Source organism: Cryptomeria japonica, chromosome 10 (assembly GCF_030272615.1).
Source record: "Cryptomeria japonica chromosome 10, Sugi_1.0, whole genome shotgun sequence".
Taxonomy (NCBI): domain Eukaryota; kingdom Viridiplantae; phylum Streptophyta; class Pinopsida; order Cupressales; family Cupressaceae; genus Cryptomeria; species Cryptomeria japonica.
In genome coordinates, this window is record NC_081414.1 from 856,083,303 (window position 1) to 856,104,113 (window position 20,811).

Consider the following 20,811-nt stretch of genomic DNA (forward strand, 5'->3'; position numbering starts at 1 on the left):
GCCGCGCTACAGTAGTGTGAATAGTGCCGCGCTACAGTAGCGTGAATAGTGCTGTGCTACAGTGCTGCTACAGTATTAATTAGTCTTCAATCAGTCCAATATCTTCATAAAATCATTCCTTCAAAATGGCATAAGCATTGGTCAAGAAATGAAGAAGGTATGAGCAAAACACCCAATCTGCCTATAGCTGGAGATGCACCCAATCTGCCTGTTAATGAAGTTGATAGCAATGGATTCCAAAGGCCAAACCCTAAGGGAATGACGTCTAGAATGTCACAAGAGAGGATAGACGTCCTCTAATGCCAAGAACGGATCTGCAACCCACACATCAATTTCTTCTCATATTCAACATGCTAAATGAAGCCACAAAAGCTTCCTTTTATTCTTTCTCCAAGGGTCGACCCAACTCACTTGAGCAATGTGGGATAAAAGATGTGCAATATAAAACATATTAAAATATTCACTTATGTCTCCCTTGGGTGCCCCTTTGATTTGCACACATCCCCATAAAATAAATATTAAAGTAACACTTTAATATTTTACAATTAAATTAAATGTTACTTTAATAACACTTTAGGCATTAAAATATATTAGCAATCGGGCTCTGAATAGCGCGAGTGATAGCTTGTCGGAAAGCTCTCGTCGAGGAGTATCGAATCCAATCACCAAAGCTAGCCTCCGTTGTGTCCTGTTGACTTACTAAAAATAGTAAGTATGCTTGAAACTAAGTAAATCAACTCCGTTTTAGCCCAAACTGGAAATCACTAAGCCAAAACACTCCAGGATCCCCTTAAACCCTTCGTTAGCCGTCGGGACCATGTAGAGCTAGGCTAATGCACATACACTTGGTCAACTGCTAAAGTGGGGACATTACATTAAGTTTCAAGTTTAAACATTTAATAATAATATAAAGAGAGGAAAATTGTGCCCTTAAATATATTTTTACTTGGCTGCAATTTCGTCCTATTATATTTGCACATTTGATGAGAAAAGAACTCTCCTTATGCATTAGTAAAGGCCCCTATCTTGTGGACTATATGGCTAGTATCACCAAACGACATTTGCTCTATCACTGAGTAGAGTCCTTTAAGAACCTCCTCATCTGCATTGAAATCAAGGCAAAATTGGAATGTCGGATTGAAGAAATAAGCGACTACATTGAGGGGCTCATGAAGTTGGAATTGTTGTCTCCTTCAACGATATCCCAGATGGGATGATACTTATCCTCATTTCCATCTAATGGCCTCCTTGGCCCTGTCCATGCCCTCATATATGTAGCCCATTGTGGGCTTCTCCTCATCATCAACTCGTAGGAGAACTACCAAGGGCTTGATGAATTGCAAATATTGTGAAACATTAACTTAACATAAGTAAGTGTGAACGAAAATAAGCAAATAAAAGAAAAATATGAATAAATATTAAAACATAATGTAGAATTAAATTTTACATTCACAATCTCTGCACAAGGTGCCCAAAAACCTGACTCATAAAAAATGCAATTCACCACATCAATCCCTGCAGTTGTCATAGCATAGGATGAGGAAGTCCACTCCTCACCAACAAAGATACACCTCAAAGCTTCCTTTGACTGAATCAAGGATTGTGAAGTTATGAAATTAGTAGCAAATCTAATGATGCCAGGACGAGCCAACTCCCTCTGCCTTGTGTATTGCCTCATTAGATTAATGACCCATGTGTGATTTGTATACAAATTTGCAAATATTTTTGGCCGTATCAACACATGTTTTGATCCATGGAAGCTTGGCGAAATCTTCCGATATGAGGTCAAGGCAATGGGCGGCACATGGAGTCCAAAATATTGTTGGGTGCCTCTCCATCAATAGTCTACCTGCAACAATATAATTTGCTGCATTATCAGTCACCACTTGAACCACATTCTTCTTGCCCACCTCAAGTAGGACTTCCTTTAAAGCCTCACAAAGGTATGTAGCATTTTTTGTATGTTCTGAAGCATCAATTGACTTAATGAACATGGTGCCACCTGAAAAAGAAGCAAAATCAATGATTCAATAAAGCATAAATTAAAAATATTAATCATTATATCAAATTCAAACTATCCAATGCATTGAGGGAAGTACAATCACTTGGGGAAGAAACAAGAAAATTTAGCAGTGTCCTATTTCTTTTATCGGTCCAACCATCAATCATGATGGTGCAACCCTTCTTGCTCTATGCCAAACGTTGCTTCTCTATTGTGGCTTTTACATCAGCCACCTTTCGTGTCAAAATTGGGCCCTTTAAGTCATCTTCAGAAGGGGCTTTGAAATGGCATCGACCATATTTTTCCAAAAAGGAGACCTAATACATGTCACAAATAAATTAAATAAGTATTGTACAATGGAGAGTTTAACTTTATATTTTAATTTGAAATACATCAACATATAAAAATTCATGAGACAAAGAATCAAACTATAAATTTTAAAACAATCAAACAAAAAAGAATTACCTAGTTGTATGGAATGGAATGGTGCAATAGTACCAAAAGTTTCTAATTGCACGTCTAGCTACATCATGTACCTCCTTGTTTCAATCCATTCTCTCAAGTGGTGGTTGGGAACCTAGAGTAGTGCGTGGCACAAAATATGAATCCATCCTAGATTTATGAACTTGAGGATCAATGCTAATATTCCCACTAGCACCACTAGCACCAACACTAGCACTAGTACTAGCACTAGCACAAGCACTAGCACTAGGAGGAAATGGAGGCATGGAAGAAGCCTCTCCAACACCACCAATGCACACCACCTCCTCCCTTTGCCTCTTCTTCAATTCTTTTTGCATTTCAAATGTTTCTAATTGCACTTGCACCTCACGAATAGCCTCAGGAGGTGTATGATGTAATGTCCCCTTCTCCGCAGTGATTAATTCCATTGGTCGTTAGCCTAGTTCGGAGGCCCGTAGGCTAGCTGGGGGCAAAAATTAGGGTTTCCTATTTTCTAGGAGGATTCTTTGGTGTTTTCAGGGGGTATATGTGGGAGTTTGACAGTTTGGATTCTGGATTCCTTTTGGGTTTTCAGAGAGTTTCAGGATGGTTTGACATGCATCTGCATCAAATGACTTTTTCCAGACTTACTATTTTTAGTAAGTGCAACGGCTGCCTAGAATGTGGTTAAAAATTCAAACAATCAAGTAAAAGATAGAAGCCCTTGAAGTGACAAAATTTAGAGGCTATGGTCACTAGGTTATGATACAAGATGATATTTGCACAATTGCCATGATGAAAAACATATGGTTTGCTGCAATCACGTGTCATACTTTAGAGTACAAAGGATGTGTAGGGAAGTTTCTACAGGAAGTATATAGAGCTATGTGCAATACATATGAATGTTTATTGAAATACAAGCAGCCCATGTGAATATGTCTCACACTTAATAAAATACAATTGCCTGCCTACACGTATCACCAGCCTATTTATTCTATAAAGGACTTTATATGCTTTGGTTCAAATTAACTAGTAAAAAGATCTTAAATACATCTATCTGAAATACACTAAAAGATATCTTATTTTATTTTACTTTAAAATTATTTAAAAATTATTTAATTTTATTTACATTGTTTATTTTGACTTCATTGAAGAATTGTTTTTATTTACTTAAGAATTATTTTATTCTACTTTAGAACCGTTTAAGAATTTATTTTATTTATTTGCATTGTTTACTCTATTTTTATTTGAAAAGCAATTTTTTTCACTAAGAGTTATTTTATTTTACTTGAGAATTATTAAAGAACTATTTTATTTTTAATATACTTAAGAGCTATTTTATTTTAGTTTAAATTATTATAGAGTTATTAAACTTCTCTCGCCATATATTTTTTTTTCATTATTTTTATATGCCGGCTCTTTAATAGTTTTTGGTCACACACTCACGCCATTACACTACACCACCTGCTGCCACTATAGTCACTGCTTGATGTAATTATCTAATTTTACATGCCATATTTTTGGTTTCACTTCTCTGTTCATTCGAAGATCTCAAAAATGTTAATTGTGCACATCTCTTTTAAAAATATCTGGCATGCAATTATGTACAAATTAATCAATGTTCCTACTTAATTAAACTCCACATGAGAATGAGTTAAATGTAGTTTGTGCAAGATTTAGTGTGAATACTTGCTAGAAAAAAAACAAAACAAAACATATTTCATATGCAAAACACAAACACGAGAATTTTAACCGAAAACATCTACGTGGGGAAACCAATTTAGAAGTGTCAATCTATCAATTTTCCTTCTTCCTTCATCTTGGACAGTTACAAAAGAGTACAAAATGGAGTATTCTTATAGCAATCAACTAACTCCCCTTCCTCAGCATACAAACAACTGAATTCACTGCTTCTACTATTCTTATTCTTAGAAGGGGCTATGTCTTCTTCTCGTACCAAATGTTGGAGGTATCCTTTCATGCACTAAAGGACTCCCAATGGTCAGGAATTAGAAAAGGCAGTTTCATAGCCATTACTAGACTTATTGCAAGATTCCAACTACACAATCAATTTGTAGGACATAGCCTCCACTATCACAAATGCAACTGACCATGTCGCAAACTAGGTTGTTGGTGACACAAATGCAACTGCAGCTTTGCAAAACCACCACTGTCACTAGGAAACAGCCACTTAAACAAATGGAACCACTGGATTACAAGGACAGAACTACCAAGGTAGTTTTGTATTGTACAAACAAAACCGTGCTTTTTTAAAGAACATTGTCAAATTATTGCTTGTTAAGAGGTGATGTTTTCCTGAAAGTTATGCATCAAAAATATCTATCTTGGTCCCACAAATGCTCTATAGTACAAGAGATATAGAAAGAGTTCTCCCATTCTCTCCTTGTAGTACAACTTTGCTAGTCTTGATTTCTTGCCTTTGACCCCAACTATGAAGACACTAATAGCATGCTGCATGTTTCTCTTACTTTCTTATGAAACATCATATCCTCCTCTAAAAATGCTTGTGCATCCAACATGAAGCCTTTAATGAAGGTAGTAATTGTTCATCTTCATCATCATCTAGCATGGAAGGTTCGCAAAGATACAATTCTCACAATCAACTACTGAATACATTCTCATATAAAAAAGTGAATCAAACTTGAAAGCAATCTCTCCATCCTGCACAAAGATTATAAATGGCCCATATCTTACAGATTTAAAGTTTTTTCCTTGAAGCCTCTCTTTGCTCAAGTAAAGCCATATCTTAACCCTTGCCTTGAAAGTGTACTTTAGACAATATAGTTCATGCCTTGCTTTGTACTTAGCTTGAGATCTCTCTGGCTGTTCTGGAACCTTGAAATAGATACGTTGATCCACTTATTGAACTTGGCTACCCTCATCATCATTGAAACTTTTTTATCTTCTTGGTGTTCACATGCAACATCAAGTGGATTAGTAGGAAAATAATCCAAACATGATTCAAAGGTGACTTCTTGGCAGATTCATGAATTGTCCTATCCTAGGAGTGCAAAATAAATGTCAAAGATTTATGACATGTTCTTGTTCTTGGATATTTGTTGGTGTACCCTCTTACAAGTCGTAACAAGGTTCTATTAGCTACTGTTGTTTACCCATCAGTTTAATTTGGAAGAATGTGTTTATTTGCAGATTGACATCCATCTTACTCCATATGGTGGTCTAAAGTTAAAATCACTTTGTAAACACTTACTATTTTTAGCAGTATGCTATTTTTAGTACGTACTATTTTTAGCAAGATGTCAATAAGCCTGTTTAGATGGCTATTTCTGGTAGGTCAGTTTGAGCAGTTAGTCTTCCAACATTTTTTGGTGCTATTCTTGGCAAGGATTCTGCAGCTCAGCTCAGTGGCTATTTTTGGCGGTATTATTTTGGCAGGATCCTATATTCACTTGGATGACTATTTATAGAAGTTCAGTTCAGAGCCCCAACTCAGTTCAGTTTTGGTGATTTCCAGCACTTCAATCTCGGGCTCAATTTGGCAATAATCAATATTTGAGAAGGTATTTTTAATATATTAATACCTTAGGCATGAGGTATTGATATTTGATTATTTTATGGATGGACGACTTAGGAAGGGAGAAAATATTAATTTTATCCTAAGTTTATTTGGGCGAAATTTGCATATGACTTCAAGGGGGTCGTCATGGTGTTAATAATTAAATTATAACTCAAGGCAAATGGGGTGATTTTCTAAGTATATTGCCTTAGTAATATTTTTTATTTGGAAGTCATAGTTGGGTGCCCACTTCACACTTTATTTTATGACACTTATATTTATTAAAAAGGGCAATTTTGGATGAATGTGAGTTGGGCGAACTTGTGCAAGGAAATCAAATGAAATGCAATGCTAAATGTGGATGAAATGGAATGGCATTTGGTTTGGGTGTACTTGGAGTGCATTTGAATTTGAATTTGGTTGGCAAAAAGTTATAAATAAGTGACTTGGGCTCTCATTTTGATATCTCAGACAATTTACATTGATATGCTGTTGGATTGACTCTAGACAATCTTCAAGGGTGAATACCTCCTAGGGCTCTTGACAGACTTCAAGTTTGAGACATCACTCCTAGCTGTGATTGGATCTTCTGAATGTGTGGTTCAAATTTAGTGTGCATTTTCAGATTTTTAGTGTGGTGTGGATTTCAGCATTGCTGGTTTTTGGTATGGCTGTAGCACGTTTTAGTTCATAACTCTCAGTTCGTGTGTCAGATCATTTTGGGTAGTGGCTCGTTCTCTTCCTATGCTACAGGTGATCAAGTTTCTAAGTTTGTCAAGCTTAATGTTGAGTATTTAATTTTTAAATGCAAATCGTACTTCTTTCCTAGCCGTACTATGTTGGGCTTCCTGGGAATGTGTGCTTAAATTCATTTGGTGGGTTTGGGTGCAGTTTGTTGGTTCTAATCTCATCGCTTGTCTTGTATCTCTCATTTGCATCCGTTTGGGGGTCATTTCGTTGAGTGTGAATAGAGTTACGAGCATTTTTGTGAGTTTCTAGGCTGCTGGTTTGTGTGTTTCCAGCGCATGGGTTGCATATCAAAATTTGAAAAATTGTTAGTTTGGAGTGTTTCGTTGTGTGGAGTTGGTTTTAGAGTGTGTGGGTTCTTTGGAGTGTGTTTAAAGATAATTTGAGTTTGTGGGGAGTGATTTAAAAGTGTTTGTGAGGATTTTAATGTTGCTTGTCTGTATTTCCAGCCTGTTGTTCATTCATATCAGATTTAGTTTTTTGGGGTTGTCATGCTCAAACTTTTGGGCACGAACGGGATAAATTTTTTTTTAAAATCACAACTAAATAACATTAAAATGCTAATATGAAATGCACTAGCAAGTTTTGTCTTAACTATGTTTGGGTTAACTTAAACCACTAACTCAAGTAAACGAAAATAATTTAAAATTAAATGCGGAATGCTAAATGAATAGTTTTATTATTTCATCAAAATTAGTCAATAGATTAATTAAATCACAACTCTCTAAAATATTAATCTTCAATAAGCATTAATTGCTTTAAGGATCTAATTAAATTAGTCCTAGCACTTTGTTTATAATGTCTAAAATTTATTAAGGAGTTAATTAAATTCATAATGGAATTTGTTCTATAAGATTTAATCTCATAAACCTATATCTAGGTGAGCTAAAATTATTTTCCCATAGCCAAAATAGCTCGCCCAATTTTTATTATAAAATTTCTAAAAGATAATTCTTCATAAGTAATTTAAATTTAAACATATATATATATTTTTTAATAAAATATATAAACCCATATGTTTAAAAAACATATATATAATGTAAAACACCTAGAGAGTTAAATAATTTTTACATTGTGTCCCACTCATATTCTTTACCAAATATATATATATATACATATACATATAAAATAAATAAATTTATTTACACTTTAAACAAAATGACCATGAAACCCTAATTTTATTAATATATTAATGCCCTTTTTATTTCCTTCATTCTTTATTGATCCACATTACCCTAGCCCTAACTGGGCTAGGGTTTTATATTTTTTTTCTTTGCCTTGAATTCTTTTTTGTTTTTGCAGGGGCGGTGGTTGACGAGTGGCGGCCATGGGAGGGCTTGGATTACAAGCGGGTGTCCTCGGGGGCGTTGCTCACTGTGGGTTTCCACAGTGGCTGTGACCACTGTGGCCGCCCATAATGGCGGCCCTCGGGCTGTCCACTGTGGGAAGCCACAGTGGCGCCGGGCGCGCTGACCACTGTGCTAACCACAGTGGTTCGGCCGCGCCGACCACTGTGCTAACCATAGTGGTTTCGGCCCTGCCGACCACTATGTTTAGCACAGTGGTTCGGCCCGAGCCATAGTTCACTATATATATATTTTTTAAAAATATTTAAATAATATATTTTTTTATTAAATAGGTATGAAAATATATATATATGTTTAAATATTTTATATATATGAATATATATATATATTTATAAATATATAAATATATATATTTATATATATATTAAACAAATAAGTTTATTTTGTTTGTTTATCTTTAAGAAATAAATCCATTTAAACCTTTATATATGCATGTAAATTTGTCTATATATATATATATTTATATATGTATATATTGTAACTAGGCATATGCCATATTTAATAGATTAGATAATTTCGTCAGATTTAAATTCTTGTATTTATTTCCTTTATTAAAATCCTAGCTGCTAAAAAAATTAGATAGATTATTTAACTATAGATTTACTTTCTGCAAAAATAAAGTAAATAACAGAATTAAATAAACTTAAAACAACAACTAATTAAATCTATGCTTTATTAAATAAATCCTTAGAGATGACTATAATATTCTTTTAGATTTTATTTTCTGCAATTAAATAAATGACAGATTTAAATAACTAAATTTGCACCTCTATGCACAGATCTAAATTTTAGATTTTATTTCCAGCCTATTACATGCATGCAAAGCTATTTCATTTCTTTTCTAATATTATGTTTTAAATGCATAAAGGAAATGAATAAATTTCTTACTTTTCAAAATATCCTATACACAACAAATGTTATTTTTCAGAAATATAGAAAACTAAAACCAGAAATACTCATTTCTTTTCTGTAGTATATCATAGATAAATATTACATGTCTTTAAAACATATTTCCAAGACATTATCATCACTTTACAAATAGGTCTCTCATTTTTAATAAATGAGGAAAATAATAAATACATTTCCAAATATCAATAACTCGAGCCACATCTACTTGTCCTAATCTTTTCTACCAACAACTTGCAATAGATCAAAAGCTATGACCATGGAGTGCTCACCTCCCAGCCTAGGCTAACTAGTAGCCACCCCCGAGCTTGGAGAACCAAGCCCTAGATAGGTGACACACATGCAAACACAACAAACAAGGGAAAACAATCACAAACATATTCCCAACCCAAGCTACACTGCACCACACAATGTGATGTTTTTACACGGGTGGTAGTGGACCAAATACCCTGAGGAGACTGCAAGTATGGTAAAACTCAAGGCCACCTCATGGCAAACAATGATACATCATAAGTATAACAACCCCACAACCTTATGCCCCCCAAGGCATTCATGCCTTATTTCCCTCCTTATGACCCCCAAATGCATAAACAAGCCATGCAACAAGGGTTACATAGAAATCCCTTGAGATCACTCTCTTAACGAGAACCTCTCACTCGAGGTATGTCAAACTTCTACCACCCACAAGACGATCCTCTCTCCCAAGAGTAGGAGGTCTTGGTTACTCCCAAAACACAGAAAATACACAAGAGTAAAATGTAGAACGCAAAATAAATTTTCATAGGGGAAAATACAAGAAACAAGCCTTTTCCATACAAGCAATTCCTTTCAACATAACATGCAATATAAAAACAATACAAGAGAAATTTAACCAACCTTCAACTGCCCAAAGGTATGCTAGACTAGTTGAGGATGAGCAACCCAATTCCACAATTCCTTGCTTCTCTACCCTTAGCCAAAATCCTATATCAAATCTATCCTTTTCAAAATTGCATTGTCTCCAAAAATGGAGAGTGGGTGATTACTCGCAAAATCTCTCATTCTTGCCTAAGAAGACCTCAGTGAGAGTTCTCACAGGTTTTCTAAAATTGAAAAAGGAAAAGTCAGAAAAAGATCCAAAGGGATCTCTCATAAAAAAGGAAAATTAACAACTTAGGTGATGCCTTCTAATTTTCAATTTTCGCTTAACTTAGGAAATCCACTTTTTAGGGTGACTAAACAGCCACATGGGAGTTGTCACATGCCTAAAATTACCCCTAACTCTTAGGTATACCTTATGGGCTTTAGAAAACACCTTTAAACTACCCCTATGAGTTCATTTAACCCTTTTAAAACCCATTTGAAGTTAATTTTCGGGTCACACCTAAGTTGACCACCCCAAAGATTTTCCACCCTAGAAAAATATAGAACCACTTTAAATTAATTAAAAAAAACTATGGTTAAACAACTCCCTCCAAGAGACAATTCAAAAATCAAAACATAATTCAACACATGTGTCAAGTGACACAATAAAAATACTTTTACGAAATTATACATGAAATTTTGTCTCTTGTTGGATTTATACATATACATAAATTAAATCTAACACACATGCAACGTCCACTTTCACAAATAAAATACTATACAAACGGGGTGTTGTCTCTCCAAATAGACAAACCCTGGTTTTACGAACGTACATAGGTCTAGGTTTGGTTCTCCATAATATTTCCATGGTCACATGGATAATTTTCCTGCGCATCTCAATTACATATTAGTAATTCCAAATAACCTCATATAATATAAAACACATGAATAAGAATACGCATCAAACACTCTGCATACAATATACATTTAAATAAATCAATACATCTTACATCCAAACAACTCCACATAAGCAAATATCATAATTCTCATAAATTTGATCCACACATAAAATATGCATCCTATTTCTATCATCATAGTAAAGTCCTGCAAATCCAATAATGACATATATCATCGCAAATTTATCCTATTCTAGAATCATGTAGAGTTCTATATCATAAAGCATATAAATGAAGCATCAACATATAGCGATGTTATCCAAATCCTGGAATCATATAAGTTCTAAATCCATAATGCATAAAAATAAAGCATCCATAATAGTCTCAATATAAAAATCACTGAAATGCTAGACTGAGTCGGGGTAGGGTCTCACAGGGGTTGAAGCTGGTTTTCAGGTGTGTGAGTCTATGGGTATGGTGTGAAGAATCTTGGTAATAAGTTGCAGCTGTTAGTTTGGGTTTTGGCATTTGAATATCCATGATGAATTATATTGTAATGCTTGTTAGTAGTACTAACATCAATTTATTTGAACTCTCTTAGTCCCACTGCATAAGTGGAAGAGGTTGGCCTTGCCGCCTAGTTTGGACAATGATTCTAGTAATTTTGTAATCCATGTTTGCATTGTAAAGCTGATTAGTAGTACTAACAGCTATATACTTGGATTGTTGTTCTTTGGCCCATTGCGTAAGTGTAAGAGGCTGGCTTGCTGCCTTCTTATCTAGTGTAATGCTGTCCTCTCACTGAATAAGCGGTTGAGTTGATTGTAATCTCATTTTTAGTCCTCTCATTGAATAAGCGGTGGAGTTGACATCTATTTCATTTCTTGTCCTCCTGTTGCATAAGCGGTAGAGTGATTGTTCTTCAGTTTCTTGCATCATCCTTGGCTGGTTTACCGCCAAATGATTTTTAATATTCTCCATATCCTGCTGAAAAGTGGAGGGGACTGGCTTGTCGCCCAGGCATTGTATTATTTCCAATTATTTGAAGCTAACGATCCCCTCAACATCGTATGCTCTCACCTTCCCATATTGGGCACTTGGTGATCAGAAAGTGAAAGGGTTACAATTTCAGCATTATTGTATCTTCATTTCCTAACCTTAACAAGTTCTTGTTGTGATTGTAACTGGAAAAAAATTGAAAAAAATTGTGGGGATATTACATATGATCACAATGCACAACATCATGAGTGGGTATGTGGGCAAGACGGTATTTTAATCTATTAATGCCTCCGTGAAAAATTGTTTTGCAGTATTTATATTTCGCCTCTCTTTTCTTTTTTCCTAGGAAAAAATTCAGCATGTTTCCAAGTTGGGTCCTTTCTAACTAGGGTTCTAGTAGTAGACATTATAAAAAATATGATTTGAAAAGCTCAAGGTTGCTGCAATAACACAATTAAAAAAAATGAATGTTTGTGAATTGTTATTTATAATTCTTAAACTAATGCAAAAAAAATGTATGTTTTGGTCCAAAAAATAATGTAGGGTTCATAACTTTGTTCCAAAAAATGTAGGGTTTGTTCCAAAAAGAATTGAAATTTTTAAAAACAATTCAATTTTTGCTTAAAAAACACAAAAAAACCATAAAAAATCAAGTTTACCTCTTAGATCAAAGTTGAAATGAAATGCAAACTCCTTCCAATCGTTGGTAGAGAGCTTTCAATGCACCAAATGTGGGTATGAAGCTGTCCAAATGCAATTTGTTGATGGATTTTTGATCTACCTCCTTGCTGGTTGTCCTACAATGCACTCTTATTTTTCCTAACAACTCTCGTTTCTCCTATTTTGTGAACAAAATGAAATGAAGTTGCTTTTGGGGATGTAGAGGAAATATAAGTTAAAGAAAAGCAAGTTAAAAACTATTTATTTAATGTTTTTTTCTACTTTTGCTGCTGATTTTTCGACGGCTGAGTTTGATTGGTGGAACTTGCTCAAACTTGATGAGTCTGCCAGATCGGCAAGTCTTGTTAGGAATTGACAGAGTCCAAGTTTGAGCCCCAGGATTTGCTGAGGGTAACTCGACTTAGGACTCGCTGAGCCTAGGCAAGTCCAGGAAAGTCCCGTTTCTGTGGTACAAACATTAGCATGTTAAATGGTACTCATGTTAAAAACTATTTATTTAATGTTTTTTTCTACTTTTGCTGCTGATTTTTCGACGTCTAAGTTTGATTGGTGGAACTTGCTCAAACTTGATGAGTCTGCCAGATCGGCAAGTCTTGCTAGGAATTGACAGAGTCCAAGTTTGAGCCCCAGGATTTGCTGAGGGTAACTCGACTTAGGACTCGCTGAGCCTAGGCAAGTCCGGGAAAGTCCCGTTTCTATGGTACAAACATTAGCATGTTAAATGGTACTCATGTTTAGATGAGGATAAAAGGGATTTGCTAATAAGTTTCTAAGGTTTACAACTAAGTTTAAGATATGAGGAATATGTAAGGGAAAAGAGTGCACGTGGATTTGATTATAATTACTATATCTAGCATAGGGTTAAGGGCTAAGTGTAAGTGGCAAGTATGAGGGGCTCAAATTTCCATAAAGCCCTTACAAAAACTCATCATATCTAACATAGGGTTAATGGCTAAGTGTAAGTGCCAAGTATGAATGTGAATGTGGAAAGGGTTCAAATTTCTAAAATATCCTTACGAAAACTTCTCATAACAAGATGTGGCACATAAGATATGTGAAAGGGGATAATCGATGTTGATGTGGTGTACAGGGTTAAATGGTAATGTGTAACAAGTGCTTATGATAGGAAAATTTGGGAAAAATTTTCATTTATAAATTATTGCTGTATAATTGAGGGATAGCACTAAGGAACTAATCAATCAAGTTGTAGTTTTTGTATGTGTTGGGGGTGGAAAACAAGCAAAAGAGAGATTAATTGACGAAAATTGTTTAGAGGTTTTTCAAAATGTGAGATGTTGGATAGTGATTAATTTTTTTTTACAAGAGAAGGGGTGAGAGTTGTTTAGAAATGTTAAATGGTGTATTATTTCTTTACTTTGGTTTGTTTAGCATGATAAAATAAGAATCACCTAGAGGTGAAGAGGAAAGTGCCCTTAAATTATATGTTTTTTATCGACTTTGATGCCCTCCATAGCTAAGTCATACAAAGAAGTATAATGACTAGGTAGGTAAAGAGTAGTTTCTCTTGGATATGAGCTAAGAGGATCCTAAGAAATATGGGTTGGAGTAAAGAGTCAAGATGATGGAATTCCATGTAGTAAGGAAAAGAAGTGAGAGGTGTAGACTTGAATAGATTTAGTGGGATCTTGTTTACGATGTGCAAGCTGTAGAACATAAACTTTTGACTCGATGTTGAATTGGTAATGGAGAGTAAAGATATGCACAAGGTCAACAGAGGAGTGTATGGAGTTGGTTTTTGATCAAATTTGATGGTTGCCATAGCTAAGTTATAGAGAGAAGTTTGAGTGGTAAAGAGTAGTTTCTCTTTGATATGAGCTGAGACTGAGAGGTTATTGAGAAATATAGGTTGGATCAAAGAGTTAGGATGATGTAAATCCACATGGATTAGTCAGGAAAAGAAGTGTAGTATTGAATAGTTTTAGTGGGATCTTGTTTACAATGTGCAAGTTGTAGAAGAGAGACTTGTGGTTTGATGTTGAATTGGTAATGGAGAGTAAAGGCATGCACAAGGTCAACAATGGAGTGTATGGAGTTAGGTTCTAAAGTGTAGAACCAATCTAATATATCATGTGTCAAGGTTCTAGGAAAGTGTTTGGCTAGAATGGGATCATTAGAAGTGACAGTTGAACAAATGATATAATTGTCGCACATGATTAGTGGGGTCTCAACGGCCATTATATTTATATAGATGTAATGAGGCCGTGTCACTAGGAGATGGGTTGATATGGATTGTAGATGAAAGGGGTGATGCTATTGATGAAGGGGTCAAATGAGGGGGAAGAGGAGAGGTGCGAGTCTCCAATTGCACCTCTAGCTCCTTAAGCTGAGTGTAACATAGTTAAGGTGGAGATAGCATAAGCAAGATGACATATGTTTGGATCTCCAAATCAAGAGCTGCAAATGACATTTTCTTCAAAAAGGATGGTAATCCTTTTGCCATCCTTGCTGAGAATTTTTTGAGTTGGAGGGATTTTTTTTGGATGTCTATGTGTCTTTCTCATCTGTTCTTTAGTCAATGTAATGCTGGGCTTTATTGCTTCTATATGATATACATTTTTTTATTCGTCAAAAGTGATGATTTGATAGTGTCATTTTTAATATATTTTGAAGGTTAGTAACTATAATGGTTTCTATTTAGTAATTTGATTTTCATATTCATATTCTGGTTTGTAAATCTCAAAATCAAGAGTTCAATATTACAAATGCATTACATTTATGATATTTTAGTTTAGTTTATAGCATGAAGCTGTTATCTATGGTTCAAAGTTGAAGCATTTCAAGATAGGAGAAAATGAAGTGTACCTAATTAATCGTTATTACATATTACCTTGATATCCTTGCAAATTTATTAAATTCCTTTCACCATCTCATTCTCTGCCACCGTAATTTTTTATTTTATTTTTAAATAGGTTGCTAGACCATACTGTAAACGCCATAACTAATTTTTTAATCTATAAACTTATATAGCTGTTATTTTTAGTTTATCTATCGCACTAGTCATAGAGTTATGAAAAACTAGGACTTGATGTCTAAGATCTTGCATGTGATACAGGTGATGCTTTGCTTAGACTAAAGTCTAACTTTTTGGACCCAACAGATATTTTGCAAAGTTGGAATCAAAATCTAGCCAGTCCATGTACATGGTTCTATGTTACATGTAACAATGAAAACGTTGTCACAAGAGTGTATGTATATTGCATTTGCATCTTTTGAGTTACTTGATCATTGGAAATGACCAATAGTAACCAAGAATTATTGTTTATAAAACATGTTTACTTTTTAGAATTTTCTTTAGACTAAACTTTTTCCTTACAGGGACCTAAGAAACTTAAAATTGGGTGGTCAATTGGTTCGTGAGCTTGGCCAGCTGCATAATCTGCAATACTTGTAAGTTATTATAGTAGTTTTCAGGTTGTACTTGAATGTTTAACAAGAATTTTAGTGGGAAATAAACGTCTTTACTTTTGCATCTGACCTTGAGACAATTCTAGCCTTTTGGTATATAATGTTTACCATTTAGGTTTCACAATGTTTTACTAGTTGGCACAATGATAAAATCTGATTAAGTTAGATTACAGATATGTTTGAGTGGTTTATGTTGAAGTTTCATAGCTTCGAGAGATATTTTAAGATGATACCTATTCTCCTCTCCAACGTATCTTACTTATTTCGTGGCTTCAGTTACTGTTTTCTTCTTGCTTCGATTCTTTGGCTTCCGTTTTCTTTTCATGATCGCTTTGGTGGCTGTCAGTGAAGATGTATTTGTGGCTGTCGGTGACTCTTCATGTTTATGTGGCTGTCGGTGAAGATGACTATGTGGCTGTCGGTGTCTTTTCTTCGTCCATCGTGGATTCTCTTCATTTGCATTTCGATTCTTTATATTCATCGCTCTTCCATTTTCGTGGGTCTTCTTCTTTGGCAGATTGATAGTTATATTGGTGACTTCTCATTTGTTTGAGAGCAAGTTAAGAATAATGTGTATGAAGTCTGTCAGATCAGCAATATTATATGTTGTCTGTGTTCAGAATTTTCAGTCTTATGAATGTTTATAGAATGTACATGAGATGTATCATTTGACTTCATTGTCATGATTGATTTCTGGAGAATCAAACTTATCTTATTGTGATTGATAGTAATCTGAAACTATCAACAGTTGTATTCATTTTCAGAGATATTATAAAAGGTTCATTTTGGTGTGGCTGAGTTTTTCACCCTCAGGTGGAGGGTTTTCCCAGGATAATTTTGTGTATCGTGTACTGGTGAGTTTTCCGAGTCTTGTCTTTCTCCAGTTAAAACTTTAACAGTTTAAACTTTACAGTATTGATGTTATAAATTAGAGAGGATTGGGATTGTGTCATGTCTCCTTTCTAGAATCAAAAGAATTTATCGAGAACTTATAGCCTATTTCTTATTTCTCATAGGCTAAGGAATAAAATAAGAGAAAAATTTAATAATCATAATTTAAGTTGGGCTTATTCAATTTATTTGAAAAGGACAATTTAATTAGTATTAATTTAATAAAGTGGCCATCTAAATGAGCCATCATAGGGCCTATGTAATAATTTATTCAAAAAGTGTTTTTAAACATTTTTGGAGAGAATTTTAGGAGGGAAAAGGAATTTCAAATTTAAGGGGGCCTAAAAGGAATTCACGAAAGGAGGGTGAATGGATCAAAGTGATCATCCATGTTTTTGCAATTGAATATTTCCAAACACTTGTATTCATTTTTTCATTCATAGATGAAAACCCTCTTGGTTTCCATTGGGGATTGGAGGATGAAAACCCTCTTGTTCAAGTGAGGTGATACGACTTATGAATTGCATTTGTGCTAAAGGTTCACAATTTATTTTTAGTTTCAGTTTGCTACAATGCTCGTCATTGTAATAAATATTCATTTCAATATTTACAATAAATAATATTCTGGGTTTTAGTGATAATATATGTTATGGAATTATTTATGATGCACAAAGGAGTTTTAGTCATATCCAAACATTATAATTGTTCCTTGTTGCTGCACATCTCCAATTTGCTGCACTTTGTGATTAGTTGTTTATTTCAACTTTTGTTAGTTGAAATCAAAGTTGAATATCATTAAGAGTTGAGGATTTTTACTACACCTTTCCTATTGCAATATCAATTATATCATTTTGATATATTTACCAGTTGCATTTGTTGTCACATTATATTAGCATTATTTATTGTCCGATTTGCTACGATATTCATGATACTTTGATGTATGAAGGTTTCCCAAATTTATTGCTGCTACTAAATATTGCTGATCAGCATTTTGTTATTGGAGTTTGGCAACTACATTTTATATTCTATATTTATTTTAGCTTCTACAAATAAGAAAATTACATATTTTATACAAAATTCCAGCTAAGGACGTTACAGATTTTAGGATTTCCAATACAATGTCATATCCCCTTTTTATGATAATCTTGTTATGGACCAAAATGCTTATTTCGAAATTCATGTGTCTTCCTTGGTCCAATTTGTATGTATATGTTCTTCCTCTTCTTTCCCCATGCTTTTCTAAGATCCCCAAAGCCTTTGAGTTTTGGGCCATGTCTAATTTTCTTTAACTTATCGGATTCTTCCTTGCAGGAATGGGTTTTGGTCCTGGTTTGTCTCAGGGATTGGTTTTGGTACTGGTACGCCATTGGGTTCACCCAGGGTACTGCCTGGGTGTTGTAAATTCATTTAGGCTTAGGATTGTGTTTTTAACATAGGAACATTACATCATAACACAAAATTCACAGTAGATCGAGCATCAAGCAATAGACATCATTAATGAAAGTAAATAACAACTATTCATGGCTATAGATGAATGATTTTGTTAGTTTAGATTTGTTCATATATTTGGTCTTGGTATAAAGAATTTATAATTCACATTCAAAGAACTCCACCAAGGAATCCAAGTCCAAGACAAGGGATTCCAGGTTTAACATCATTGAGGAGAGATCAAGGTAAATTCCCTAACATGAGGATGGAAATGTATCACGAAGAAGAAAGATTCCCTGACAAGAAGATGTGAAAGTGAAACATGATCAAGGAAAATGATAGTTTTAGAAGAGTTGAGCAAAGCTAGAGACTTGATCACTGAAGATGATACAATTTGGGAATATGTTCTATCATAATCACATCAAGCAATTGGATAATGTTGAGTATCAAGAGATATTGCTCGAAACACATGGACTTCTTTGTGATGATCTACTAAGAACAAGCTGAGTTGGCGCCTAGTCACATTCAACCAATCAAATAATTCAAAGACAAGGCATCCAAGTTCAATGAACCTGACATATCCTACAAGGACGATAACTACCCATGTGGAAGGCACAAAATTCAATGTACCTAACCTTATTTCTCATTGGTCCACATTCAAGAAAGGACATGTGTCCTAAGTAATGTAATTTTCTCATTGGTCGAAAAGGAGTTAGTTATAACTAACCCTAATTAGGGTTTCATCTTGTAATCTTGGCCATTGATTCCAAGTCAATCTGGGCCATTCATTGTAGTTGAGACCTCTATATAAGGCTCAACTTTCTCATTTGTAAAGGTTAGTAGTTAATAGTTGATAGTTAGCAATTAGTAGTAGAGTAGGAGGAGAAGACAAGAAATTGTTGCCAAGGCTTTGTTGAAATAAATACTTGATTTCATTGAAAATATGGTGGATCGTTGTATGAGTTTCAACATGTTGCATGGTTTCTACTTCTCAGTTTCAGATGTTGAATAGTTAAATGGAAGATTTTATTGTCAATGAATGGTGAAGCCTAATGTTCATACCATTTGGAATTTGTTGATTACAAGTTGCAGTGCATGGTTAGATTGAATTTATCTAAAAGCTTAACTTCAATTTCTTTATGCTCATTGTTCATGGTGTTGATGTGCATTAGTGATATGAAAATATTCCCTTATCCTTAGGAGATTGCACCATCTTTGTGTAGTTGTTTCTTTATGGTGAAGCAAAGCTTGTTTTGGTTTCATCGAGTCAACAATCATTTCTTACATCCATAGGTGTTATTTTAGATTTCTTAACCCTTTATCTTTTTGTCCTTTATTTTCCAAGTTAATTTAGACTGCATTTTCCAATTGTTTTTGCAAAATGTAACTCCCTCTATGATTACCAACATTATCACATCAAATCACCGAGTCTATCTATAATTTAAAGTTGATTGTTTGCATTGTAAACCTTGGAGTTTCCTTATTTGATCATTTTATTTAGCATATGAGGTTTCTTTGTTCAAGAGAGGATAGAATACCTTGGTATTTTATTCCGTGTTTGAGGTGTCTGTTGATTGTGTTTTTATGCACAATTGAACATAGAATAAAGTATTGAATACTCTATCCTCTCTTGAACAAAGACTTCTCAAATGTTGAAGATGCAAAGGATCACTTGAGATGACTCCAAGATTTACAATGTCAAGTCTTGACGTGTTGGATAGCTTCAATGGTGTGATGTGTTTTCTGTACCTACAAAGGGACTTACATAATTGTTCTTCCTCAATTCAAGCTCATGAAATGACGTTCTTGGAATGATGTTGCAATATCAATCTTTCCTACTATTAATGATCTTTGATTAAAAAAAAAAGTGAAAAAGGAGCAAGGTTTAGAAATGCTACACTAATGCTAAGAATGCAAGACAATGGAAAATCTCAAGTGAGCTCAACTAAGCTTTGCTTTTACATGCTATGAACATCTCCACATCATGAGTGCAATCTTCTAAGGGTAGCTTGATGATTTTCAAATCACTACCACAAGCATAGATACCTTCAAGATGAAGCATATCAATGATGAAATAGTAATTGAAGTTAAGCTTTAGCTGTAATTGGTTCAGTTGACTACGTAGGATACTTCACCATCAATGGAGTACTAGTAGTATGAACAATAAGAGCTTCACTATCAATCATGCACATGCATCTTTCATTCATCTAAAACACGAAAGAAAATTCTATTCTATTTTTTTTTTTGTCTTTTCAAATATTAAGATCTCTCATAAAAGGATGAAGAAACAAGCAAATGCTCCAAAACACAATAAGTCATTGACACTTCAATGATTTTATTAATTCTGTAGCATCGAGCAACAATTATTCAAAACTTTTCTAATCGATCCTTTACAAATTAAATGAGGGGGGTTTATATAGAGCTCCTAGATACAATGAATGGCCAAGATTAGATCAGAATCAAAGGCCAAGATCTTGCCACCTAAACCCTAATTAGGGTTTGTTACAACAAAACCCTAATCTTATTGCAAATTATTAAATATTAGCCAATGGGAATGTGATATCCATTTGGCACAACCATCAAGGAAAATCCTCCAATAGGAAAAATGACGCCACATGGGATCATAACAAATGATCTTTTAGAAGC

At 34.4% G+C, this 20,811-nt stretch overlaps 1 protein-coding gene across 5 annotated transcripts in view; it reads left to right on the forward strand.

The window, feature by feature from the left end:
* The window catches only part of LOC131065179 (LRR receptor kinase BAK1), a 189,255-nt gene that overhangs the window by 6,940 nt on the left and 161,504 nt on the right, over window positions 1-20,811 (forward strand). For 4 of the 5 annotated variants that reach the window (XM_057999626.2, XM_057999625.2, XM_057999622.2 and 1 more), the window contains exons 2-3: window positions 15,494-15,626; window positions 15,757-15,828. In XM_057999626.2, coding sequence (XP_057855609.2) covers window positions 15,494-15,626; window positions 15,757-15,828 — 205 coding nt within the window. The remainder of the gene's footprint in view (window positions 1-15,493; window positions 15,627-15,756; window positions 15,829-20,811) is intronic. The other variant, XM_057999623.2, reaches the window with a different exon arrangement.